Below are 27726 nucleotides of genomic sequence, written 5' to 3'. Positions count from 1 at the left end.
AAGGGACCCCAACTCTAGTCAAATCTCTACATGTGTGTGTCCCACTGTGAAACTTTCCCTTTTAAAGATCCCATAATGCTCTCTTAAAGGAGCAGGGGCTAGTCCTAGGGTTATGTATTTGTACGTGTGCCCTTTCTCACGTAATGCATCCCTGTCCACACCTGCTAATGCTTTTAACTGAGTCCCTCCCTTGGCTCCCTATCTCTTAATGAGTGTTCCTTGTCCTTGCTCACTAGGCCATGCTTAATCTTGCTGCATCTGTGATATGTCTCTGCTTTCACCGCTGCTCTCACGTCTTACTTTTTCCAATCCTCTCACTTTATCCTCTTCCCCAGTTCCATCTCCTTCTCCCACTTTCAGCTTCATGCCCTCTCTGCTGCAATCCCACATGTCTGGATCACCCTCCCTTTGCTTACCCACCAAGCACCTGGTCTTTCCTCTTTCAGATCCCTCCAAAACACCCTACCCCTCTGTGCAATTTTTCTCTGCTTCTCCTGCTTGCTAATCCCCTGGCCCTCCCTCTCCTGTGTCTCACCTGGTTTCAATTGTTAGCTCTTTGTGACTGGGGAATATGTCTCTTCTTTGAGTGAACAGCACTTTGTACATCTAATGCGCTGTATACATGTTTTTTATTAGTAGTAACAGTGCATCATGCATGGTATAGATTGGTGGGTATGTTCTAAGGCATATAATGAGTGTGACTTGTCTGGAGCTATTCTCTCAGTGTCTATAGGCAGTGATGTGATTAACTGGCACAGTCTAGTACCTATATTAGGTACATATGTCTCCTTCATAGCCTCGCTTTCAGTCTTTCCACTTTAGGCGTATAATTCAGTGGTCTCTGAAGCAGAGCTAGGCAACTGGGATAAATATCCTGAAGCTTCTAGAGTCAGAAGCTTCATTGGCATGTAGACTTGCATGCATAACCTGCTAGCTATGCAGGTGTGCTGCCTTTGCATAGAGCCAGTTGGAGATGAGGCTCCGATGATGTCCCTTGGGTGTTGCATCGGATGTTGCAGTTTGGTTTTCTTCGAGTACGTGCCCATGGGGATCCCGTGCTAGGAACACATGCAGCCCATGCATGCAAGATTGAAATCTTTTGAATAGCAGTGTCTGTAGGGCCACTCCTGTATGAGTTATGTCCTTGTTCCCTCACCCGAGGGCATAAAGGGTGGAGCGGCCACTAGCATCCCTCAGTTCTCCCAAATGTATTCTCTCTCTGCATGTTTCAGGAGCATCCCCACAGCTGAAATTTGTGAGGCAGCTAAATGGAATAACTCCCTGACTCTGATTAAACACTGAACCCTTGATGTAGCTGCAAGGTCAGATGCCAGACCTGGTAGGGCAGTGTTGCAATTGCTGTTTAGTTAGTGGCAGTCATGACTCCTCAGTCCCACAGTCCAGTTGGGACACAGCTTACCAGTGACCTGGAGTGGGATCCCCACATACACAGACTCAGAGAAGAGAGAACGGTTACGTACCTTATAGTCATAGGTTTTGAAGCCACAAGGGACCACCCGATCATCTAGTCTGACTTCCTGTGTATCACAGGCCACCAACACCACCCAACATCTTCCCACTAATCCCAGAAACTGAAATTAAACCAAAGTGTTACAGCCCTCAGGAGACTAAGCTCTTGTATGCCACGGACACAGTCACCCTGATTCTATGAGATGTCGTCTAGTTTGGGGTCCACACGGATGACAACATATTAAAGAATCACAGTTACAGGAAGAAGAAAAGTAGTACTTGTGGCACCTTAGAGACTAACCAACTCACGAAAGCTCATGCTCAAATAAATTGGTTAGTCTCTAAGGTGCCACAAGTACTCCTTTTCTTTTTGCGAATACAGACTAACACGGCTGTTACTCTGAAACCAGTTACAGGAAGGTAAGTAACTGCTCTTTCCTTACAACCACCCCTCTATTCCCATGCTGAGCTCTACAGAAAGTTAAGATACAACTATTCTAGGGATCCTCTTTGTGTCCAGCAGGACTTGCAGCTTCCAATAAAGCCCAGCACTGCCCCTCATCAAAATCCCTTGAAGCCCTTGCATTGTGCTTTGTAACTCCCGGTCACTAGGATCACTGCCCTTCTTGGTTCACCAACTCCAGCTGCCTGAGTTTTGGTAGCTTTGCGGTGCAGACCCAGCCAAGGCCAGCTCTCTCACCCCAGGTGCCTTGCTCTTTTTTTTCTTAACAATATGCTGGCCCAGCCTCTAACTGCAGAACGCACTTACTGCAATCGATTGCACTGCCCAGTGAACTTTAGTTAAGCATTGCCCTCTGAGTCATCACCAGGGTCAATTCAGATTTATATTTGCACGGATGAACAGCCTCTGCCTCTGATCAAATTAAAACTCGATCAGCAAATTAAACCCAGGGCTTGATGAGGCTATTGAGCACAGGTGAGTTATTGAGGAAAGCCTGCCTTTACAGCTCAGACACACTGCAGACCTCTTCTGAGCACACCACCTCGCTGATGGGAGAGTAGTACTCTGCCAGAGCCACCCAGTAGCCTGATAGAGGGAATGAACAAGAGGTACATCATAAAACAAGGTGAGGGGAATCCTGGATTTAAATCACAGCTTTTGCACTGACTCACTTACCAGTAATAATTGTGAGCTGGTGCAGAAAGAAAAACAGGGCACAAATAACGATGGAATGTACTTTCCTCTCTGCTGTTCTTCACAGCACTGTCATCAGTGGATCTCATAATGGTTTATAAAGCTTAATTAAGCCTCACAACTGCCCTCAGAGGTAGGAAAGAATTACCCCCATTTTACAGATATGAAAACTGAGGGCCAGAGGGGTGGTGTTTTGCTCATTGTCACCCAATGACTCAGTGACAGCAGGCAATAGAACCCAGGACACCTGGCCCTGTTCCCTTGCTCTGACCACTATCCCATACTGCATCCTTGTTATATGTATATAAAAAACTATATACAATTTTATATATATTTTCAAGTTGCCTTATTTCCTCTGATTATGTTCACATGCTTTGTTGATGAGTATGGCGACTTCTGTATTTCCATTGCACTATTAGCAAAGGCTACTTTGCTTGAATGTCTTATTACCTGCAAATTGGAGAGGTGCAATCAGTACTTGCGACTCCAGAAATGTCTGGTTGGCCCTATGAAGGAAAATTCAGTGACATTAGTTGCCTGGAGGGGACTGCATGTCACAGAAGGAGGAGGTTAGAGTGAAGGATGATTGGATGGATAGAGAGGCTGATCGTACAGCAGATGATTGTCCTTTTGAGTTTAGACCAGCAAGCTCTTTTCACTTCCTTTTTACAGCAGTCGGATGGGAATTGGTTTGGAATGTGTGACATACTGTATCAGAGCTGTCATCTTGGGACACGGTTCTGTATTACCAAATTTTAGAGTTAAGGTTTGACTCCCGGTAGTGACTCGTGCTGCTATTTTATAAACAGTTCAGCCTCCCAGCAGCCTTATGAGGTAGAGAAGTATGGCTACATACTTACAGATGGGGAAAGTGAAGCAGACAGTTGTACAGAACAGAACCCAGGAGTTCTGCCTCCATGTCCTCCTACTCTCACCACTATTCAACACTGCCTCTCTGTAGCTCTTTAACGTTTTTATGAAAATAAACATTATCAAGAAAATTCTACTGGTCTGAGTTAATAATGAAGAAAAAGAGCCTTCCTAAGAGTTGCTGAGAGCATAGAGGTTGATGGTGGATAAAGAGGCTGGGAAGAACGCTCAACAAACACATTCAGGGAGGGGAAAAGCTGATGGAGGGAGTTGCCAAGGAAGTTATGAGACACTGTTTTTGTGTGAGCAGTATGACTCATTTGGTGGCTGTGTATTCACTCTGGGCCAGAAGGTTGTGGGTTCAAGTCCCATGCTGGAACTTGGACTCATTCTTCTTAAGGTGGGTTTTTGATTCTTAAGATGGAGAGGATGGACCCTATGATATGTCATAGCCTGTCAGTAGTGGAGACCCTTAAAAACCAGGCAGTCTTTGACTGCAGATACCCTTCAGGACAAGGCTGAAGAGGAGGACTTGAATGTACCTTCATTGCTAAGGGCTTTAAATTGCAACAATACCAGCTTGGAGCATTCTGGACAAGCCGCACATGTTAGAGAGGCACTGCTGGAAGCCCTGCTGAGAGAGAGAGAATTGCAGTAATTGATCTGGTATGCACAGCTGTGACAGAATTGCACAAATGAAACTCCCCACCACTACCACAGATTTTGTACCTTTGTCTCAGACTTGGGGTTTTCCATGGTAAGGGTGTGGTTGAAGATAATGCCGGTATCTTTAACCTGGCTCGCTACCTTTGAACAGGGGACCCAAAAGAGGAAAGAGCCCCTGGTATCCATGACTCCTGTCTGGCACCTGTTTACTGAAGACTAAGAACAAGGTGACAGTGATGCATCCAGACAGACATCTCCTCCAAACAGTCCTTTAAATGTAGGATCCACAGGACAATAAAGACATGCTTGTATATCATCAGTGTACTGAAGGCAATCTGCTCTGCATTTAGAAATGATTCATGAGTTCATATATTAAGGACCAGAAGGGGCCACTGTGGTCATCTAATCCAACCACATGCGTGATACTACAGATGACAATTTCCTAACTTAAAAAGTGTTGCATCCAACCTCAGAGAATTGCATATAGACCTCATCTTGACAGAAAAGAAACCGAGCACATCATTAAAGATGATAACTTCGGTACAAGTGAACATGACTTCTTGGTCACATTTACAACAGAATAAAATCCAAATCAATTTTATATATACTTGCTGCTTTAAAAGGGCCAATTTCACAAAGCTCAAAACAATTATGAGCTAAATCGCTGGGAAGAAGGATCTAATCAGAAAAAAGTTAATAATATTGGGAATTATTTAAGAACACTTTATTAAATGCCCAAAAAGCCACAATCGCACAGCTGAGGAAGAAGCTGTGCTGTTTAAACAAATGGAAGAAAGGGGAAGTTGATAGTAATGAATATAAATCAGAAGCTAGCAGTTGTAGGACATTGATGCGGGAAGTAAAGGGATGCAAGAAGAAATCTATGGCTAGCAGAGTTTGTCTTGGTACTGCACATTTTGATTAAAAAATTAGAATGGCACACAATAAATGGATTAAAAGATGGCTAACTGGTAGGACTCAAAATATTATTGTAAATGGGGAATCATCATAGAATGGATGTGTTTCCAGTGGGATCCCACAGAGATTGGTTCTTAGCTGTTTAACATTTTTATCAATGAACTGGAAGAAAACATAAAATGATCACTGTTAAAGTTTGCAGATGACACAAAAATTAGGGGACGTGGTAAATAATGCAGAGGACAGGTTACTGATTCAGGAGACCATTTTGATCTTGAATGCTCCATTTCAACAACATGGGAGCATGGATTTCAGAAGAGTGAAACACCCACAGCTTCATTTGAAATCAGTGGGAGATGCAGATGCTAGGCACCTCTTGAAAAAACAGACTCAAAACTAAAGCCACTTCTGAAAATGTGAACATAGTGAATTCCCTACAATCTCACAAGAAATTGGTGATATAGTTGAGAACACAGGTCTCCTGACTCGCAACTTTGTGCTCTGTCCTCTAGATTGGACTTTATATGCAATCGAGACTTGAACTGTGGAAGGCAAGAAATACACCTCTGCTAATGTATCTTATTGAAAGTACAAAACACCCGCCTTCCACTCTGCTAATTGTATTTACTGTAAAGGGGTAAATGGGGGAGGAACTTAAGGTAAATTTTAAATGTGACTTGACAAGATGCAGCCTGCAGATACATGTCCATCAATCTGTGGTGCGCATAGTCAAGAACCTCTGCCAGCCTGTAAGCTATCACCTCTGCCAGCCTGTAAGCTATCTCGCCTGTGATAAATACTGTATAACATTTTACTGGCTAGTTGCCATGGAAGGCCGGAAACCAGGAAAAAGAATAACAGGCTTCAAGTTGTTTTCAGAAATGGTAAGAAATCTAATTCTTGCCTGATGGTTGTTTGGTTTAGAAACACAGAGGCTTCTGCACCAAATCTAGCCTGTCTCTTTTTGGTGCTGAATAGTCATGCTGGGGAATGGCGACAGTTTGGACAGCTCTAGAGACTACAGTCCACTGCCTCCAGACAAGCATGAGCAGAAGCAGTGGGAGATCCCCCAACCCTCGTCACTGCCCTACCAATATGCCTCACCACTACCTTTAACGACAATGAGAATCTGATTATTTCTCTTCCTCAACCTCTATCCTGGGACTGCCGCCAAAGGTGACAGGTATTGTCAATTCCAACGGTGTTTTTTGTGATGGGGACACTGGCCTATCGTGATCACCAAATGCAGTTCACTGAGGGTCTGCAAACAAAACCATACCTCATAGTCTCACCCTGTGCTTTCATCATCGTTTTCTCTGCCCTCCCTCTCGCCTCCTGGAGTCTTCTCTCCAAATTCTTCATCTTTATTTGTCTTAAAACAGCAGCTAGTTGTCTCCTGAACATCAGATGTTTGGCTGCTGGGTGTGGCTTGGCTGCATTTTCAACTGTGAAGAGTGAATTATGGGATGGCAGTCCAGTCCAGTGAACTGGAAATGTAGCGCATGGCACACAGTCACTTCTGTGCAGATGTTTTGGACTTGGCCTCTGTTGAACATAGGTATATTTCACAGCACATGGGGCTCTACAGAGCAGTTCACTTCTCCGAATGCCTCCTGAGTCCAGTCGCCTTATGACTGTTAATATTGCTAAGCAGTGCAGTTTTTTTAACTCTCCTTTCCTGGCAGCATATTTTTTGCTGAGTACTCTGCTGCCTTATGTGCCTTGAGATTTTTTTCCTTTGCAAACTCTAAAGGGGTCTAGTTCCTGATGTTCCATCTGATCTCTCTGAGAAACCTTCCTGATGATCCTGTTCTCATTATGTTTTATAACAGTGTGGTAAAGATCCTGCTTGCAGCTGGTGCTGATCCAAACCTCGGAGACGAATTCAACAGCGTGTATGAGACTGCCAAAGAAAAGGGACTCCATTCATTGGAAGGTAATAAAAGACTTAAACTTTTTGTTCATGTTATCTTACAGGGACAGTATGTCTCTCTCTATGTCCAGAGTTCAGTTAGGCCTTTGGATAATTCTGATCCACTTGTGCTTTTTACTTTCCTGCAGGGGGTTGGACTAGATGACCTCCTGAGATCCCTTCCAACCCTGATATTCTATGATTCTAAGTTTAGACAGATGCTATCTGTTATATTCTTTAGGCATAGGTCTGTTATATGCCTTGCCCTCCAAAATACAGACTTGAAACAGCAGGCTCCACAGGCTAGAAGAGTACCCTGAGCCTTGGGAACACCCTGCTGTGATAACTCCTCTGAGATGCACCACTGCATTTCCTGCATTGCTTTCAACTCCACCACTGGAGGAGCTCTCTCCCACTGGAACAGTTTACTTAGGGGTGGGGTGGATTCTCCAATGCTTGAAGACTTTGGACTTGATGTTTTTCTAAAAGTTATGCTCTAGCTCCAACAGGAGTTATTGGACTTGATGCAGAATTCACTGGGGGAGGTTCCCTGACCTGTGTCATCCGGGAGGTCAGATCAAAACAGTCTCTTCTGGCCTTAAATCCTATGACTCTATGAAAACTGAGGCAAAGGACATGATTCCAATAAATAAACACCTTAAATAGAAGGTGTTTTATCTCATCCAGCTCCCCCAGGCCACTTCCATTAAAATCACTAGCAAAAACTCTGGCTCACTTCCCTTTTGTAGAGCAGGGTAATTGTTTACCCTACATTTCTGCAACTGCTGAAGGTCCTGGGGCCTGGATACCTCCTCCGATTCTTTGTGGTCAGGCTTTCTTACAGTAGCTCCACTTATTCACATTAAATGGATTAAGAACTGGCTAATTGGCAGCTCTCAATAAGTATTGGTCAGTAGGGAATTCTCACCGGCAGGAGGTGTTTCCAGGGGGGTTCTGCAGGGACTGGTACTAGGCCCAATGCTATTCAACATTTTTATCAGTGATCTGGAAGTAAATATAAACTCACTGCTGAAGAAGTTTGCAGATGACACAAAGATTGGCAGAGTGGTAAATAACAGTGATGACAGGGTAGTCCTATAGAGTGCTCTGGATGGCTTGGTAAGCTGGGCCCATGCAAACAAAATGCATATTATTACAGTCAAATGCAAAGTGATACATCTAGGAACAAGGAATGCAGGCCATACTTGCAGAATGGGGGACTATATCGCAGAAAGCAGTGACTCTGAAAAGAATCTAGGGATAATAGTGGACAAGCAACTGACCATGAGCTTACAGTGTGATGCTGTGGCGAGGAGACGGTGATTTTACCTCTCTATATAGCATTGTTGAGACTGATACTGAAATACTGCATCCAGTTCTGGCATCCACATTTGTAAAAGGATGTTTAAAAATGGGGGCGGGGGGTGCAGAAAAGAGCCACAAAAATGATTGGAGGGTCCGTGAGCTCAATCTGTTTAGTTTATCAAAAAGAAGATTGAGCGGTGACTTGATTAAAGTGAATAAGTACCCTTTGTGACAGGTTGGATCACAGAAATCCTATGGGGGCTGCCACCTGATGTGCCAAGGCTACTTCTGTTCCAGCTGTCCTGCCCTGGCAGCTTAGGACTTCAGTGCCCTGCCTGGTTTGAGCCAGACCCGCTAGCCTGTTGCAATCCCAGATCCAGGTCTGAACCACGTCCCCTAACAGCTGTAGGCTTAATTGAAACCTCCTGTCCTTGACACTCAGATGCCCAACTCCCAATGGGGTCCAAACCCTAAATAAATCCGTTTTACCCTGTATAAATCTTATGTAGGGTAAACTCATAAATTGTTCGCCCTCTATAACACTGATAGAGAGATATGCACAGCTGTTTCCCCCCCCCAAGTATTAATACATACTCTGGGTTAATTAATAAGTAAAAAGTGATTTTATTAAATACAGAAAGTAGGATTTAAGTGGTTCCAAGTAGTAACAGACAGAACAAAGTGAATTACCAAGCAAAATAAAATAAAATACGCAAGTCTAAGTCTAGTACAGTAATAAAAACTGAATACAGATAAAATCTCACCAGTTCCAGTAAACTTTCTTTTACAGACTAATCTCCTTCTAGTCTGGGTCCAGCAATCACTCACACCCTCTGTAGTTACTGTCCTTTGTTCCGGTTTCTTTCAGGTATCTTTGGGGATGGAGGGGCTCTCTCTTTAACCAGCTGAAGACAAAATGGAGGGGTCTCCCACGGGCTTAAATAGACTTTCTCTTGTGGGTGGAGACCCCCCTCCTCTCTCCTATGCAAAGTCCAGCTATAAAATGGAGTTTTGGAATCACCTGGGCAAGTTATTGAGCTCAATAACTCAGGGTAAAATGTAATGGCTTGTGATAGACAGGACGTCAGACTAGAACATATAATGGTCGCTTTTGTCCTTAAATGCTGTGAATCTATCAACATTTTCCAATATAAGACCCTGTTTCCACTTGCTTATAATTTTATGATACTTTAACCATTTGGGCTGAAATTTTTAATTTTGGGTGTCTGCCTTAGACTGATTTTTTGAAAATTTCAGCAAACTGGTTCAACCATTTCTGAGAATGAGGCTATGGAAAATGTTGTTTTGCCTGTATTTAAAAAAAAAATCTTCAGACCTTTTCTTTGAACAGCTCTAGTGTCTCCATATTTTGGAACATGGACTTGAAATTTAGCAGGGGCTGCTGGCCTTTGAGTCAGAGATGTGCTTGTGCTGTATCTGTGCGAATCTAACCACATGCAGTCAACGTATAAACTGTGGAAAAATCTCAGTTCACGCATGCTCAGTAGAAACGACTCTGATTTTAGTAGTTAAATCACTGAAGATTCTGTCCTCACTGAGCAGGCCAGGATGGGTAAGGAATGGTGTCCCTAGCCTCTCTTTTCAGAGGGTGGAGATGGATGGCAGGAGAGAGATCACTTGATCCTTACCTGTTAGGTTCGCTCCCTCTGGGGCACCTGGCATTGGCCGCTGTCGGGAGACAGGACACTGGGCTGGATGGACCTTTGGTCTGAGCCAGTCTGGCCAGTCTCATGCTCCATCCTCTCCCTGCTCCTAGTGTTGACCAGACTCCATGTGCACTGTGCACCATCCTCACAGAGCAGCTGAGCATGCTCCAGTCCAGGGATATAGGAGCAAAACCAGGTTTTCCCTGTAATTGCTGCTTCCAGCTACTACAAGTCATGGTGGGGCCTGGCACGGAGAGCAAGGAACCTGTGAACCTCCTCCATGCTGTGAATGAAGGCCTTGCTGCCAAGCAGGCAGCATGGAGGGGGAAGCAGTTTCATGGAATCATACGGCTGGAAAGGACCTCGAGAGGTCATCTAGTCCAGTCCCCTGCACTCATGGCAGGACTAAGTATTGTCTACATCATCCCTGACAGGTGTTGGTCTAACCTGCTCTTGAAAACCTCCAATGATGGAGATTCTGCAACCTCCATAGGCAATTTATTCCAGTGCTTCACTGCCCTGAAAAGAAGTTTTTCCTAATGTCCAACCTAAACCACCCTTGCTGCAATTTAAGCCCATTGCTTCCTGTCCTATCCTCAGAGGTTAACAAGAACAATTTTTCTCCTTCCTCCTTGTAACAACCTTTTATGTATTTGAAAACTGTTATCATGATCTGCCTCCCCACCCCACCCCCAGTCTTCTCTTCTCCAGACTAGACAAACTTGGGTTTGTCAATCGTCCCTCATAGGTCATGTTTTCTAGACTTTTTATCATTTTTGTTGCTCTTCTCTGGACTTTCTCCAATTTGTCCACATCTTTCCTGAAATGTGGTGCCCAGAACTGGACACTGTACTCTAGTTGAGACCTTATCAGCATGGAGTAAAGTGGAAGAATTACTTCTCATGTCTTGCTTACAACACTCCTGCTAATACATCCCAGAATGATGTTTGCTTTTTTTTGCAACAGTGTTACACTGTTGACTTATGTTTAGCTTGTGGTCCACTATGACCCCCAGATCCCTTTCCGCAGGACTCCTTCCTAGGCAGTCATTTCCCATTCTGTATGTGTTCAACTGATTTTTCCTTCCTAAGTGGAGTACTTTGCATTAGTCCTTATTGAATTTCATCCTGTTTCCTTCAGTCCATTTCTCCAGTTTGTCCAGATCGTTTTGAATTTTAATCCTATCCTCCAAAGCACTTGCAACCCCTCCCAGCTTGATATCACCTGCAAACTTTATCAGCATACCCTCTATGCAATTATCTAAATCATTGATGAAGATATTGAACAGAACAAAACCCATAACTGATCCCTTCAGGACCCCACTAGATATGCCCTTTTAGCTTGACTGTGAACCACTGATAACTACTTTCTGAGAACGGGTTTTCCAACCACTTATGCACCCACCTTATAGTAGCTCCACTTAGGTTGTATTTCCCTAGTTTGTTTATGAGTAGGTCAAGCGAGACAGTATCAAAAGCCTTACTAAAGTCAAGTTATACCATGTCTACCACTTCCCACCTATCTACAAGGCTTGTTACTCTGTCAAAGAAAGCTATTCGGTTGGTTTGACATGATTTGTTCCTGAGAAATCCATTCTGACAAATCCACACTTATCTTCTAGGTGTTTGCAAATGATTGGTTAATTATTTGCTCCATTATCTTTCCTGGAACTGAAATTAAGCTGACTGGTCTGTAATTCCCCGGGTTGTCCTTATTCTCTTTTTATAGATGAGCACTGTATTTGCCCTTTTCCAGTCCTCTGGAATGTCTCCCGTCTTCCATGACTTTTCAAAGATAATTGATAATGCCTCAATCAACTCCTTGAGTATTCTAGGATGCATTTCATCAGGCCCTGCTGACTTGAAGATATCTAACTTATCTAAGTACTTTTTAACTTCGTTGTTCTTCCAGTGCTGGTCCCTCGGTATATTCCACACGTGAGTCCTGAGACCAGAGATTTCTAGCAAATGGTGTGCATTGGTGTGCACTTGTTCTCCTCTTGCTCCAAACTGTGGGTGTAAGGGGCAGGAGAGATTGTCACCTCTCCAGGTCCATTTTACTGCCGCATGGCCTAGTTGAACTCCTCTGTATTTGAAGCTACCTCCATGTTTATTCGTCACACCCTGTAAATATATTGTAAATAGTTTGTTGTTGTTCTTAGTAATGTTAGGGGTAGTCTTTTAGTCTAGTTAATGTAGGTTAGTCCTCCCTGCCTTGGGGAGCCTTCCCCCACAGATAAGGACTATGTCCATTGTCCCAGGGTTTAGGAACTGCATCACCTGCCTCTGCTCCTTCTCCGTGAATGATGAGCACTAGCATTGCCTATAGTGCCTTGGGGAGGTGCGCGTATCCACTAAATGCAGCATTGGTTGCTCCTTCCCTGGGATCCATCCTCCACCTAGATATGATGATCCCGGGGACTGATGGTACCCGACGCCATGGAGTCCCCCCCGACCAATTGACCCTTTCTATTGACATTACTGGGGTCCCTGGGATCCCTGTGCTAGACACCCCAAATCTGTACATGAATCCCATCTATCCTGTCCTAGCTGACGCCAGTTGTGTCTGTCATGCTCCAGGGGAGAAAGAATTGAGCCGGATCTGACAGTTCCTACGGCTGTATCCTCCTCCTCACTAGATGAGGCAGTCGCCCCATCTTCGCCATCCCCACCTGATGACCACAGGCTGTAGCAGGCGCTCCTATGGAAGGATGGCAATTGAGCTCTAGATCCAACCTGAGGAGGTACAGGATACTCAGCATAGGCTAGTGGACATCCTGCAGCCTTGTGATTCTAGCTGGGTGGACTCACCTGTGAAAAGGACCCTTATGGAACCAGCCTCCTGCACCCCCACAGGGCTGAGAGGCATTATTTTGTACCAGCCAAGGGAGTGGAGTTGCAGTTTACACAACCAGCACCCAACTCGTCAGTGGTACAAGCAGTCACTGAGAGATCTAGGCTATAGCATCCCAAGGCAACACCCACTGACAAGGGTGCCACCTGGGGAGGAAAGTATTTTCTTCTACCAGCCTTAACTTTCGAATTGCTGACTACCAGGCCTTGCTGGCGAAGTATGATTTCACCAGTGACACCAAAGTCCTGGCCTTTAAGGACAAGCTTCTTCAGTAGGACAGGGATCAATTCCAAGCCCTCGTTGATGAGGTCCGACTGGTAGGTAAAACATCTCTTTGGGCTGCAGTGGATGCTGCTGACACTGCTTCTAGAGGGGTAACTACAGCAGTTGTCATGAGGCGCAATCTTAGCTCCACTCCTCAGGGTTCCCCCGGGAGGTACAAAATAGCACTGAGCACCTGCCCTTTGACGAGGCCCAGGTATCTGGCTTCCTCCACGTCAACAGCCACAGCTCAGCCCCACTCATCACCTAGGGTTTTTTCTTTTGATGGGACATTCCAGAATCACATTCCTCTGTTGATGCCAACCTTTGCTACTCCCAAAACTTTTGGTGGCTGCTTCACCCACTTTGCTCACAATTGAAGGGCAATAACAATGGACAGGTGGGTGTTAGAAATCATTCACTCTGGCTACGTGATCAAGCTTATGTCACCTCCCCATCACAAACCCCCTTCCCAGACTCTCCATTTACGGGTAATACTGAGGGCATAGGAGACAAAAGCTGGACCTGGGGGAGGGAAAGGAGTAGATTAGGTAAAGGAGCATAGTGAAACGGAGACTGAAGGAAGAGAGACAGTGACTGGGAGGGTGGAGACTGAGACTGGCTAGGCAAGGAGGCTGGGACTGGGAGCTGCCGTGGGGGACGCTGGAACTGGTTGGGCAAGGGGACTGGGAGCTGGGGCGAGACTGGGACTTTAAACCTATGAAGGAAATGGTGGGAGATTTGGGCACTAGTTGGTTGGGCAGGGAATATTGGGATTGGCAGAAGAGCTGTTGGAGGAAGAAAAGGAGACGGACTGTATGGACCAGGAGACTGGGGCTTAGCACGGTGCGTTGGGGGGTGTTCAGACAAGGAGCTAGGGTGTTGCGGGGAGAACTGGGACTTGCTGGGGAAAGAGACTTAGACAAGGAGCTGGGGCGGACTGGGAGCCAGTGGGAGGGAATGGAACAGACACATCAGACAAAATGCTGGGAGAGAAGAACTGGGATAGGCTGGGCAAGGATACTCATAGACTTTTAAGGCCAGAAGGGACCATTGTAGTACCTCCCAACTTTGTGTCGCCTGCAAATTTTATTAGCACCTTCCCACTTCTTGTGCCAAGGTCATGAATGAAAATGTTAAATAAGATTGGTCCCAAGACCAATCCCTGAGGAGCTCCACTAGTGACTTCCCTCCAGACTGACAGTTCACCTTTCAGTATGACCCATTATAGTCTCCCCTTTAGCCATTTCCTTATCCACCTTTCAGTTCTCATACTGATCCCCATCTTCTCCAATTGAACTAATAATTTCCCATGTGGAGCTGTATCAAATGTCTTACTAACACCCAGGTAGATTAGATTTACTGCTTTTCCTTTGTCTACAAAATCAGTTATCTTCTCAAAGAGATCAGGTTGGTCTGGCATGATCTACTTTTTGCAAAACTATGTTGTATTTTATCCTAATTACTGTTTACCTATATTTCCTTAACTAATTTCTCTTTCAAAATTTGTTCCAAGAGACCTTGCATACAATCGAGGTCAAACTAATGGGCCTGTAGTTTCCTGGACCCTTATTTTCCCCTTTGTTAAAAATAGGTACTGTATTAGCAATTCTCCAGTCATAAGGTATGACCCCTGAGTTTATGGATTCCTTTAAAATCCTTGGTATTGGGCTAGCAATGCCATGTGCCAGTTCCTTTAATATTCTTGGATGGAGATTATCTGGGCCCCGCCCCCAAGTGGGTCCCATTAAGCTGTTTGAGTTTGACTTAGATCTCAGATGCGGTAATTGCTACTTCTGTAAGCTCATTTCCATTAGCCACTACACCTAAGCTCGTCGTTACCCTTATTAAAAACTCAGGCAAAGTAGTCGTTTAGGGGTTGGGCCATGCCTAGATCTTTAATCTCCAGCCCATCCTCAGTGTTTAGCAGTCCCATTTCTTCTTTCCTTGTTTCATTTTTATTTATATAAAACCTTTTTTCATTTTATTTATATAAAACCTTTTACTGTTGGTTTTAATGTCCTTTGCAAGATCCAACCTGCTTAGCTTTTGGTTTTTCTCACCTTTCCCCTACACTCTCTGACCTCCAAGGGATAGCTTTCCTTGCTGTTTCTTCCCATCTTTCATTCCTTGTAAGCTTTGGGCTTTCTCTTTTTCACCTGTTTGAGAAGCTTGCTCATCCAATTTGATCTGCAACCCTTCCCTATGAATCTTTCCCCTTGCTTAGGATGCAGGCTTTGAGATAGGTTCTGCAACTTTGACTTAAAGTAATTCCAAGCTTCCTCCACATTCCGATCCTTGACTTGAGTTTTTCAGTCCAGTCCACTTCCCTAACTAATTCCCTTAATTTTTTTAGGTTTGCCTTTTTGCAGTCAAGGACCCTAGTTGCAAACCTACTTTTGTTTATCCTTCCATTTAATTTAAACTGAATTAGCTGTCCTCTACAGCTAGTTCTGTGAGGCCCTTGCTACTTACCAATATTAAACCTAAAATGGCATCACCTCTTGTAGGTTCAGAGGCTATTTGGTGAAGAAATCTGTCAGCTATCACATCCAGGAATATCTGGGCCCTACCATTGTTCATAACACTTGTCCCCCAATCTGTGTCTGGGAAATTAAAGTCTCCCATAATCACACAACTCCCAGTAGTATTTATTTCATTAAAAATATTAAAGAGGTCTCTATCCATATCCAAATTGGATCATGGGGGTCTGTAGCAGACCCCAAGCACTATCCCAGGAGAGCCTTTGTTACCTTTCTTCCCCAAAGTGATTTTGACCCAAATAGCTTCTGTTTTATCCATTCCATCACTTCTAATTTCTTTACAATCTACCTCCTCATTAATATTCGATGGTATTCCACCACCTTTACCTTTATTTCTGTCTTTCCAGAACAGCACATACCCTTCAATAGCTGTGCGACAGACATCACTACTATTCCACCATGTTTCTGTTAAATATCTGGTTTCACTCCTTGCACCAACAGTTCTAGTTCCTCAATTTTGTTACCCAGGCTCCTTGCATTGGTGTCCAGACATCTTAGTTGTTTTTGCTCAGCTTCATCCAGATGCCTCACCCGATTAGGTACGGTCATTCTACTGCCGATATCACCTACCTGACTGTTAGTTCCAATACCAGTGACGCTATCTTTCCTCTTGATGTCCATTCTCCTACCCTCTGTTGTTCCTTAATCTATTGCTGTAACCTCTCTTACTTGATTTTCCTACCACTCAATGTTAGATTCAGGCTTGGAGATTACATGAGCATCTCCCAACCATCTCCCCTGAAATCTTGTTTCCTGGGATCAAAATGGAAATGTCACCTTACTTCAAGAAACTGCTTCACGTTCCCTTTACATGCCATCTAACTGAAGGGGAGGAGGGTTTGTGTGTCTGTCAAGATTAGAGAAACGATTATGTAACCCTGTAAAATATTTTCATGAGCAGACATCCTTCAGTATCCTGGAGGTGACTTGGAAACATTGCCGCCTGCTGACTTACATTTATAAAGCCACTTTTATCTGGAGGGATGCCAAAGGCACTATTCAAAATTATAGATAGACGGTTTACATCATCCACTCAAATGCAGCCACCTCTGGGGTGAAATAAGGCTGTTCTTGCACCAGCAGCACTGCGCAAGTTTTTAGAAGTGGATGTAAAACCCTGAGTAACTTCTCTAGTCGGGGAATGTTCTGTGGACAGACTGATTGCACCTGTTTGGCGTTGGGCAAGAGTATTAGTGCTAACCTCCATGCTCTGAGTGCAGTTGGATCTTTTATGGTCTTTCATAGTCAGCATCAGTTTCACGTCTGACGTGAAACAGACTCCAGCACAGCAGTGCTCCCAAAATTGGGATGTTGGTTTAGTCCTGACCCAGGTAAAAGGGCATCACCAACTGAGTCACCAGCGCCACTTCCTGTGCCATCTGGCTCTCTTTAGAGGTGTCTCATCCATCTAAGTAGTGAGCAAGACCTTAGCTTGTGAGAGCCAATGAGTCCAAGATGCCAAACATTCTCCCTGAGGAAGGCAAGCCTAAGCAGTATCTTTCTGGTCCCATTCCGTATCACGTCACCACAACTCATGCAGCTACCAGAACGCCAACCTTTCCTGTCCCTTGTAACTAAATGAACTGTAGCTCCTACACTTTGACCTTTGGCTCAGAAATTAAACATTTCCTGCTTATTGTGTGGAGCAAATTTAGGAAAACTGATTACATTATCAAAGGCAAAGAGTGCTTCTCCTGCATTATTTGCAGAATAAAATACTGCTAATTAGTCTGGTAGCAAAGACAGAACTGTGTAATGAGATTGTCCATTAGTTTAGTACAGCATTTTGGCCTCATTGCTGGGAGCTTAAAGTGAGATAAAGTCAAATGAAGGTGTAATCTTTCAACCTTTGCCTTTGATAAAATGCACGTTCAGAAGATGGATCAACTCTAGAGCAATTTTGACAGGGTGTTATTTTATTTTTAAATGCTCCTTGCTCTCATCCCTCATCGTAACGTATTAGTTCTACCGACTCTCTCCTTGATGGGAGCTGCGAACACACATGCATCAGGCTGCTGTAGCGGCAAATACAAAATGCATGAAACAACATTAAAAAAATGAACAATGGAGTGCCAATACATAATGCATGTGCATAGACTTTATTTAAGACAAAGTATATCAACCAATAAAGTTAATTGTTTTTGTCTGCATACCGTTCTCTAAACTAATGTATTTTATTTTTTAGGAGTGGGGAGAAATAAGTCCACTCCGTTAGAAGTTGCATTAATTCTTTAGTTGACATGTTTTATTAAAAAGAATAAATTCAGTTGCATTTTTAAAAAGAGAAAGAGAGAGGGAGATAGCGAAACTGCCTCTTTTTAAAACCGATTTGCATATTTTGTGTATAAATATTTTTTCATAAAAACTTCCAAATCAGGGGGATACACGCCACACGCACTGCACAAAATATATTGCAGACATTTATATGGATGGCAGGAAGGGAGACAGAGGCCTGAAAATTTCCAGGCACCCAGTGATTGATGGCAGACGAGGCTTCCCCTGACGCTTTATTGAGTTTCCGATGATTATCTCTTGCTGAGACATTTTTTACAGATGACGGCCGAGCTGTCACAATGGACCATGGGGGAAAAAACCCAACAATAATAACACTTTAATCTTTTTACTGCACTGCTCCCTAGTATCTCAGATTCATCTTCCCTGACGCACGCAGTTCATTATCTTGCCCCTCCCTGGATAGGAAATGAAGAAAAATAAATAAATATACATACACACCATGTATGCTTATAGAAAATGCCCGCAGAAGGAAGGGAGCATCACGTTAATTGCTCTCTTTGCAGGTGCTGGGTTTTATTAGCAGAGATGCTGGGCTGGAATGGGCTTGGTTGTTACTTACAGGATTGTATGTAGGTTTTATTGCAACTTTTAGGTGGTTTTGGACTCAAGCAGTAGTTATGGGAAGGTAATATAGGCACGGTGCATTGCAGATGGTTCACGTTCTGTGTCTGTTATTACTGTCACCAGTTGTTCTGTGCTCGGAGCTGTACAAGATCTTCACTGCAAAGTCCTTGCCTGTAGGAGCTTACAGTCAAAGGGCCTGTTCTGCCATTGGCTATGCACACGTATTCCTGCTGAAGTCAGTAAGAGTTAAGCACACACATCCAAGAGCAGAAAGTAGCCTGCCGTGTTGGAGATGTTCACTCAATGACAGCATGTACAAGGCCCTTCCTGTCACTTACGCCTAATGGTGGGGCTGTAACACACACCCCCCCCTCCGCCCCGGGACTCTGTGCTTCGAAATAACTCCAGCTAGGTTAGGGCAAGCCAGGAGAAAGGCTGCTGGATCCACACTTCTGAGGATTGACTGCCTGGGGGAGAGGAGAGTATAACAAAAGGGTGACTGATCTTTATTTTCTGGCCTCAGTCATATGACATGGGTCAGGGTTATAAAAGGTACATGGCAGGGGTCACATGTCACATGGCAGGGGTCAGGGTTCAGTGACTCCAGTGGCTGGTATTATAGCGTCCCTTTCTTTGAAAATCAAAGGCAAGTAAAACACAATATCAACCAAAACCAACAACCACCGAGTAAAACAGCCAGTCAAGAGAACAGCAAATGGTGATGTCTAGGGTGGGGGCCAAGGCAGAAGCCTGAATCCTCTAACAGATGAGAGGATTGCGCTGCGTGTTATTGGATGTTGGTCAGTCAATGCTATCTCTAAATCTTCTGGCTTTCTGATCACATGGCCCCATTTTGATCTCGGAACAGTTTCTTCAGTGGGCTGCCTGGCCTCTAAGGTGGAGCCTTATGCGGCTCCTGGTGTCCTCCTTTGCCTGTGATGGGGCGGTGTAGGCTGTTTCTGTCAGCCCTGAGCACTCTCAGGGTATGTCTGTGCCATGGTGAGACACCTGCGGTGCTGTACCTCTGCTGCAGGGCCAGAGCTGTCGTAGGGAGGGAGCCTGAACCGTACGGCCTCGTGTCAGAAGCCTGTCGTGAGGTCTGAGACCTGAACCAAAGCAGTGGTCAAGCTTTGCTGATATAATAGCAAAGCGAGCAGACGTCAGGCTCTGCCTGTTCTCGCCAGGTTCTGTGAGCTTGCAAGCAGGCAGAGTCTGGCTTCTGCTAGCTTTGCTTCTTTGCTGTATATCAACAAAGCTTAACCACTACTTTGGTTCAGGCCTCACACCAGACGTCTGATACAAGGCTGTACGTTTCAGGCTGTCTTCCTACCACAGGAGCGCAGACACTTCCTACATCAACAGAAGGGGTGTTTCCATCAGGGTTGCTAATCCATCTCTCCGAGAGGTGGTAACTAGGATGATGGAAGAATTATTCCATCAGCCTAGCCACATTTACACTGGGAATTAAGTTGAGGACAGAGAGATTGCAGCCTCTAGGCTGGGAAGAGACTGGTGAATGTTGGGGACATGGCTGGCCTGCGGGAACCCTGTTGGGGAGGTCAAGCATGAGATTCTGTTGCTTGGGAGATTTGTGCCAAACCTTGGACTAATCAAATAGCATTAAAATAAATCTTTGTTGTTCACTGTACTGACTGCTGTTAATGCACTTTAAACTTTTTGTTATTTGTTATTTGTATGGCGGTAACACCGAGAAATCCAGCCACCAATCAGGCTATCATTGCATTAGACAGCTTACGGACATGGAACATAAAGGCAGTCCCTTCCCTTTACCGTCTAAGTAAAAGACAAGAGATAACAGGTGAATACAAACAGACCAGTCAGACTGGGAAAGGCCACTCTCCCCAGTTAAAGATAGCAACTCTATACAGGCCCTGGAAAATGGGCCTTGTGAAGTAGATCATATGCAGTGCAAACTGGGCATACAGTGGTTGTCTCACTGGGACTTCTGCCCACCGAGGGATGGAGTGAAACCTTCATGTGCCTTATGATGGAAGAAAAGGTTTCCAAAGGCAAAGATGATTGGTTTATCATTATTTCATAATGCCCAGAAGTCTATTTCCAAAAAACACTCAGAATGCAGGTCCCCATCCAGGAGAGTATGTGCTAAGGGATGGGTTTGGGATCAGTTTGGCAGGGGGTGAGGATATAACATATCCCAGGGAAGGGACGTGGGGTGGCACATCGAGTTCCAGGAATGAGAATAGAGTTGCTCAGATTATGCAGCCCTGCTGACATACTGATGTGCTGCACTGAACTCCCCAGTAAGGACTTGGAGCCGCTCTCTGTGTTACTGTAGAGTGGTCTGAGGTCGTCTCGATTTAGTTGTGCGGATGAATCAGCATTGTCAGTTGCAGTAGTTTATCTAAGAGTTTGTTGAAATTGTTTGTATTTACTTCCTCGCTTTATTACTTTAAAATACCATATTGCTCAAGGCAAGTGTGGGACTGGTGGCTGTGGCTGGAGCCAGGCATGGAACAGGTGTGGTGCATTTTTCCCCTGTATACAGCTCTGGTAACGAATCTGAATCCTGATCTGTAGCTACTCCTAATATTTCAGGATTACCCACCTGAATACAGAGTACCTATCAAACCTGCGTTGGAACATCCTGTACCAACTTTGTTTTGGACTGAGAGTGCATGTTTTAGAGGGGCTGCCTCTACAGGCTGTTCATACATTCATTCGCCTCTGTGGAGCTCAGTGGGAGAAGAAAATGATAGCTAATTGATTTTAGAAACCACCGGAAATAATGTTTCTGTTTGTAAGAGGATAACAGTTTTATGGTCAGATTCCATGGGATTTACCAGTGCTAGAAACAAGTGCATTACACCACTGGAAAAAGGGATTCCAGGCATCCTTCAGGGGTCATGAAATAGTATTTTTCTGTTGCGGTAGCACTAGGAGCCCCACTCATGGCCCTGGATCTCATTGTGCTAGGTTCTGTACAATCCCAGAACAAAAGGACAGTCCCTGCCTCAAGGAGTTTACAGTCTAAGTATATGACAAAGAATAAGTGGTGGATACAGAGGACAAGGGAGCACAAGACAACAGTGAGAGAATATATATATATGTATTAAAAAAACCTTAAGCTGAATATTGTGCTTCCTGGACCTCAGGCCAGGATAATTATTTACCTTTGAGGGGAGAAGGTATTTCTGGTAGGTTGGTTGGTTTTTGTTTTTTTCTGGTAGCTGTTTGAAGCTTCTGAGAGGTGTGGACTATTTGAGGCAGCCCCAACAGAGCTGGATTAGTGGGCAGATGGCAGGTGGGCAAAGAAAGCTGTATGGTAAGTGCAGTGTACTATTACTGTGGGGAGTGTGTGCGTCCAGTATGCAGATGCACACAGAACACGTGGTGATGTAGTTGTGCCCAGAGGCTTGTCCTAACCCTGATTTGCCGATGGAGATGGACTATAAAGCAGAAGTCTCCATATTGCTCACTTGTATTTAAAAGTAATTTCAGTCAAATGAAAAAGAGGCATTTGAAGTTGCAGGGTTGGGTGGGAGGGAGGGGTCTGTGAGAAGAAAGGTTCTCGCTTCCACTCTGGTATCCCCACTGCTGCCAGCGAAGGTGAAGATAATGGACCGCTAGTAGCACCTCTGAGACCTCTTTCAGTTGGCAGAGAAGGGGCCCAGGCTTCCAGCAAACTCGCCCTCCTCCTTGTTACAGCTGTGAGGGCATGGAGTGAGACTGCTAGAAACCTCCCTCCCCAACCGCCGTGGCTCCTGCCCACTGGGGTGGGGATAACGGCCGACCAGCAGCCTCCCCTGAGGCGCTGGGCAGTTTCCAGAGAAGATAAGCAGGCCTTCAGCACCTTCCTCACCTCCAAATGCTGAATGATGGCTGCCTCGTAAACCTGGTTGGATGGAGAGTGGGGCAGCCCTTTCTTCCCATTGTCCCTCTTCTGAAGGGGTTGTTGTGGGGGGTGGGACTGGTAACCAGGGGCCTCCACTCCTCATCCTTTGGGAATTATACCTGGGGGCATAAACTGCTTATTTTGACAATTTTCATTGTTTCACCCTGTGAAAAGCCAGGTGCATTTTTAATCCAACCAGATCTTTACTTTGCCCCACTTTATTGAGCTGCATGTTCACTCGTCTCCTTCTGCAGTTCTGGTAACCCGGGAGGATGATTTCAACAACCGTCTGAACAACCGAGCCAGTTTCAAGGGATGCACGGCTCTTCATTACGCTGTGCTCGCTGACGACTACGTGACTGTCAAGTTGCTGCTAGACGGAGGTAAGGTCTAGGGCTTGTAAGGGTTCCTAGGTCAGGATCACAGCTGTGGACTGTGACCTCGCTCCTTATTGATTTACAGTATGAATTATGATTTACTGCTATGTTGGATTTATTTATCCGCTCATCCTGATGTTCCCTTTTGCATCTCTGGGCCTGTCTTTCATACCACTTCCGATGCCTGGAATAGCCTCCCTCTTCCTATACATTGTGTCCTCTCTTTTCTCCTGTAAATTGGCACTAAAAGACAGAACAAAAATCAATGGCTGAAAGCCGAACCCAGACAAATTCAAATTAGAAATAAGGCACAAATGTTTAACAGTGAGGGCGATTAACCATGGGAACAAACTACCAAGGGAAGGGAAGGACTGGATTGCCCATCTCTTGATGTCTTCAAGTCGAGACTGGATGCCTTTCTGAAAGATAGCATTTTAGCCAAACGCAAGTTATTGGACTCAATGCAGGGATAAATAGGAAAGATTCTCTGCCCTGGGTTATACAGGAGGTCAGATTAGATGATCTCATGATCCCTTCTGGCCTTGAAATCTATGAATCTCTCCTGACAACTCGTTATTTTCCAGCTTGCTCTCCACAGCACATCTTTGCTCAGCTGCTGCCAAAGCCCTGGCTGTGCCTGTCCATGTAATGTAGATTACAAGACAACTCAAGGAGAGCAACTCCTTAATAAAAGATGAGAGAGGAGGAAGATTGCTCCCTCTGATATGTTCCCCCCCCCTTCCCTTTTTGGTAACTCTCTTCCCCCCCGTCCCGCACCCTGCCTTGTCATGGCTTATTTGTACTGTGGTCACACCTAGAGGCTTCAGCTGCATTGTGGGTCTCTTTGTGCTGGGTGCTGTAAATATCTATATTAAGTTACAGTCTATGCAGACAAGACAGGCAGAGCGAATACCATTATTCCCTTTTACAGGGGGAGAACTCAGGGCCAAGGTCACATAGAGGGTCTCTGTGAGCTCCAAAAGCGGCATCCTGATCTCTGAGTTCCAGTCCAGTGCAGAAAGCACAAGACCATCCTTCCTTGCTAATGTGCAGTATTTAGCTCATGCACTAGGGGCATGGACCATGCTTTATTATATTTTGTGTCATGTACCAGACGCACCTATGGTGCTAGATCAATATTTTAATAAAAAATAACATACCCTACCTTTATTTATTTCCACTACTTTTAAAAATTCCCATCTAGTAGGGTAGACTGATGCTACCATGACACCAGTTCTATGTCTTTCCCCTTTTCCGTCCTAATTATATTTATTGGGGCTTTTTTCCCCCTGTATAATTCATAAACATTGCTACAATTATTTAACTTTTCTATTGTGGTAGTGTCTACAACGGGGGGTGGGGCATTGTGCAAGGTGCAGCACAAACATATGGGGTGCAGGTGGAAAATTAAGAAAGATGGAGGAATGTGGCATCAGAGAAGGCTAAAAGCACTAAGAGGAGCTGGAAGAAAACTGATAGACCCTTGATATCACATTGAGTAATGTACTCTACCATTGACAAGGCAGAGAAGGAAAATACTAAGGCCGAGATCTTGGCCCTACTGAATGGCAAAGCTCTCATTGATTTAAGTAAGTTAGAATTTCACTCAGCCCACAGCTTATCCGGAGCCAGACTGTTGAGCATGAGAGAAGCACTGACAGGGAGCCACCAAAAGAAAAGCTGGTGCAAATAATCGTATCTAGTGTCTCCCGAGTGAGGAATCTGGGCTGAGACCTCAGTAGGCCAGATAAAGGAAACGGAAGGGTATGTGCTGCCTTCCAGGTGCCATGATAAGTGATGCCACAACCAGGGCACCAGACATCCCAGAGAATGCTGAGAATTACTACTGATTGGGAAATCTAAAAAGTCTCCATAAGTACAGTGTAACAGGCTGCAGTGCTTGCGGGAAACCATAAAGAGTACAAGGAAACAGAAACAGTTAATGTAGCTTTACCCAGGGCTTCTCAAAGGTATGGTCAATGGATTTTGAGATATGAATTATAATATGGTAGAGTGGGGAGTTGTTGTGATTATTTTATTACATTATTTGTATTACTGTAGCACCCAGGAGCCCCAGTCGTACTTGGTACTGTGCAAACTCAAAACTAAAAGTTCCTGCTCCAAAGAGCTTGCAGTTCTGAGATTCATAGATTCCAAGGCCAGAAGGGACCATTGTGATGATCCACACTGGCCTCCTGTATAGCACAGGCCAGAGAATTTCCCCCAAATAATTCCCAGAGCAGATCTTTTAGAAAGACATCACATCTTGATTTAAAAATTGTCAGTGATGGAGAATCAACAGTGATCCTTGGTAAGTTGTTTAACACGCTCTAAGTATAAGACAAGAGACAACAAATGGAGACAGACAGACAGACAAATGGGTAAGTACTGGAAAATGATGAGACGCTGTTGGTCAACAGGGTGGGAAGTGGTCTCAGTACACCAGCACCCTGGCCATTGTCAAGTTTTTTGTAGGTATCACAGCAAAGGAGAGTTTTGAGGAGGGATTTGAAGGAGGATAATGACATAGCTTTGCAGATGTTTGTGGGGAACTCCTCCCAAGATTGTGAGGCAACAAGAGAGAGAGCAGGAAGGTGCTTGTTTGCCCACTTGTTAAATCTTCAATGAATGAGAGGTGATAGATAGGGTGGGGTTTGGCGTTGAAGGTCCTTGGAAGTGAATATAAACAGTTTATGTTTGATGCATTGAAGAAGGAAAAGCCATTAGAGGGGTAGGGAGCCCGAAGAAGAGAAGGGTGATGTGGTATAAGTGACAGGCTAGAACAATGATCTTTTTAGCAGCGTTCTGAATGGATACAAGCAGGGCAAGATTGCTTTTGTCAGGGCCAGAGAGAAAGATGTTGCAGTAATTGAGACAGAAGGTGATGAGAGACTGGATGAGAGTTTTAGCTGAATGGATGGATAGGAAAAGCTGTATCTTAAGGTTTGTCTACACTGGTGGCGGCGTGTATGGTACAGACACTGCACACTCAGCTATCACAGATATAGACAGCGAGGCACGGCTTACGCGAGTGAAGTGCCCGACACTCCTGACCCCCCAGGGTATATCCCCCTACACAGGCTCTCCACACACCCAAGCAGTGCCTCCCACATCTACACTGCTGTTTTCAGTAGTGTAGTGTCGTGCTGCTCCCTGCTACCGCAGCCTTTCACTGCGGCATGTGGCTGCACACCTCGGTGACCAGTGTGAACGCAACCTGACTTTCACTGCGGCATGTAGCTACACGTATAAAGCCTGTAGTCTACACGCTGCTGTAAGTGTAGACATAGCTTTGGATAAATTATTCAGAAAGAAAAGGAGTACTTGTGGCACCTTAGAGACTAACCAATTTATTTGAGCATGAGCTTTCGCGAGCTACAGCTCGCTTCATCGGATGCATACCGTGGAAACTGCAGCAGACTTTATATACACACAGAGAATACTGTGGAAACTGCAGCAGACTTTATATACACACAGAGAACATGATGTTCTCTGTGTGTATATAAAGTCTGCTGCAGTTTCCACGGTATGCATCCGATGAAGTGAGCTGTAGCTCACGAAAGCTCATGCTCAAATAAATTGGTTAGTCTCTAAGGTGCCACAAGTACTCCTTTTCTTTTTGCGAATACAGACTAACACGGCTGTTACTCTGAAACCTGTCATTATTCAGAAAGAATCTGCAAGATTTAGACATAGCCTGGAGGTGAGGACCTAGAGAGAGGTGCACGTTGAAGATGGTGCCCAGGTTACAGGCCTGAGTGACAGGGAGGATGGTGGTGTTCATAGTAACTGAGACGGGAGGTGACCGGGTGATCTTGGGGTGGGAGGAGATTAGGAGTTCTGTTTTAGGTTTGTTTAGTTTGAGTTGGCAACTAGACATCCACGAGGAGCTGTCAGAGAGACAGAGTCAGGCCAAGATTTTAGTTAGGTGCCTAATTTCCATGTGTGCTTTTGAAAATCTCCCCCAACATGTGCAAGGTGCTGGAATGGCCGTGGAGGAGTTAGAATTCTGCAGCATGAGCTCAGATATATTTGTACCTGCAAAGCGCAGTTGTAAGTATGTGTGTAAGTGGAAGGGAGTTCAGTCTTTGAGAATTTAGGCCATAGTGTATCATATATTTTCAAATATCTCTCAATCTTAATCTATATATCTGGCCACTGTTATGACACTATATGAGTGCTGTTATCAAATCCAGTTCCAGGCCAAAGAGGAGTTGAGTTTTTTGTTTTGTTCTAAATCTCTTCCTGCTGGACATTTGTTTTGGAGCTGATGAGATCTCTGTGAATGAACTCCTCCGAATTCAGGTCTTATCACAGACTTCTGCTGATGTGAGATTGGCTCAGCACTGAAGGATTCACTCTGATCTTAGAGAAAATCCCTTAATACACTGGGGGGTTGTTTCACTTTTTTATTTTTTACACAATATCTTAAAGTAATTACACTGAGTCAGAGTAAAAGATCTAAATTTAATCTGCCAGAGCACTGGAATTCAAAGGCCCCATTGACATTCTGCCCTTTTTAATATGACCCATTGGAATCTTTCCAAATACAAATTCAAGTCAGGATGTGCTAAGAATGTGTTTCCAAAAGAAGGCTCTGATCCTGCAAAGATGGGAGCACGTGCCTAAATTTATAGTCCCTCTGAAGTCCCATAGTGGGAGTACTCCAGTGTGTGAAGCTGAGGCACACACATGTCTTTGCAGGACCTGGGGCTAGATTTACAGTGCACCTCAGAACTACCCGTCTTTACCAATCCAGGTACAATATCCATTTACCCGCCCTTTGCCATCCTGATTATGAGAAAAACTATGGTATAATACCAGTTAAAATAAAAATTATGCCTCCCATGGCAAGCAGAATTCTGCCAGACCGATATTGTTATAAAGTCTCTCCAAACTCTTTCCTTTCAGCTTTTTGTGCCTTGACGTTAGATTTCTCATTGTATTGGTTCATGATTAGTATGGGACATGAGGTTTTCATTCCATTGACTCCAC

At 44.6% G+C, this 27726-nt stretch overlaps 1 protein-coding gene across 2 annotated transcripts in view; it reads left to right on the top strand.

The window, feature by feature from the left end:
- CLPB (ClpB family mitochondrial disaggregase) overlaps positions 1-27726 on the top strand; it is a 139427-nt gene that overhangs the window by 24055 nt on the left and 87646 nt on the right. For both annotated transcript variants that reach the window (XM_073333693.1, XM_073333684.1), the window contains exons 4-5: positions 6913-7016; positions 22609-22737. In XM_073333693.1, the coding sequence (XP_073189794.1) occupies positions 6913-7016; positions 22609-22737 (233 nt within the window). The remainder of the gene's footprint in view (positions 1-6912; positions 7017-22608; positions 22738-27726) is intronic.

The sequence above is a fragment of the Lepidochelys kempii genome, chromosome 1, assembly GCF_965140265.1.
Source record: "Lepidochelys kempii isolate rLepKem1 chromosome 1, rLepKem1.hap2, whole genome shotgun sequence".
NCBI classification, from domain to species: domain Eukaryota; kingdom Metazoa; phylum Chordata; order Testudines; family Cheloniidae; genus Lepidochelys; species Lepidochelys kempii.
Note: the sequence above shows the minus strand (reverse complement) of the source record. Positions and strands in the feature narration are given on the sequence as shown.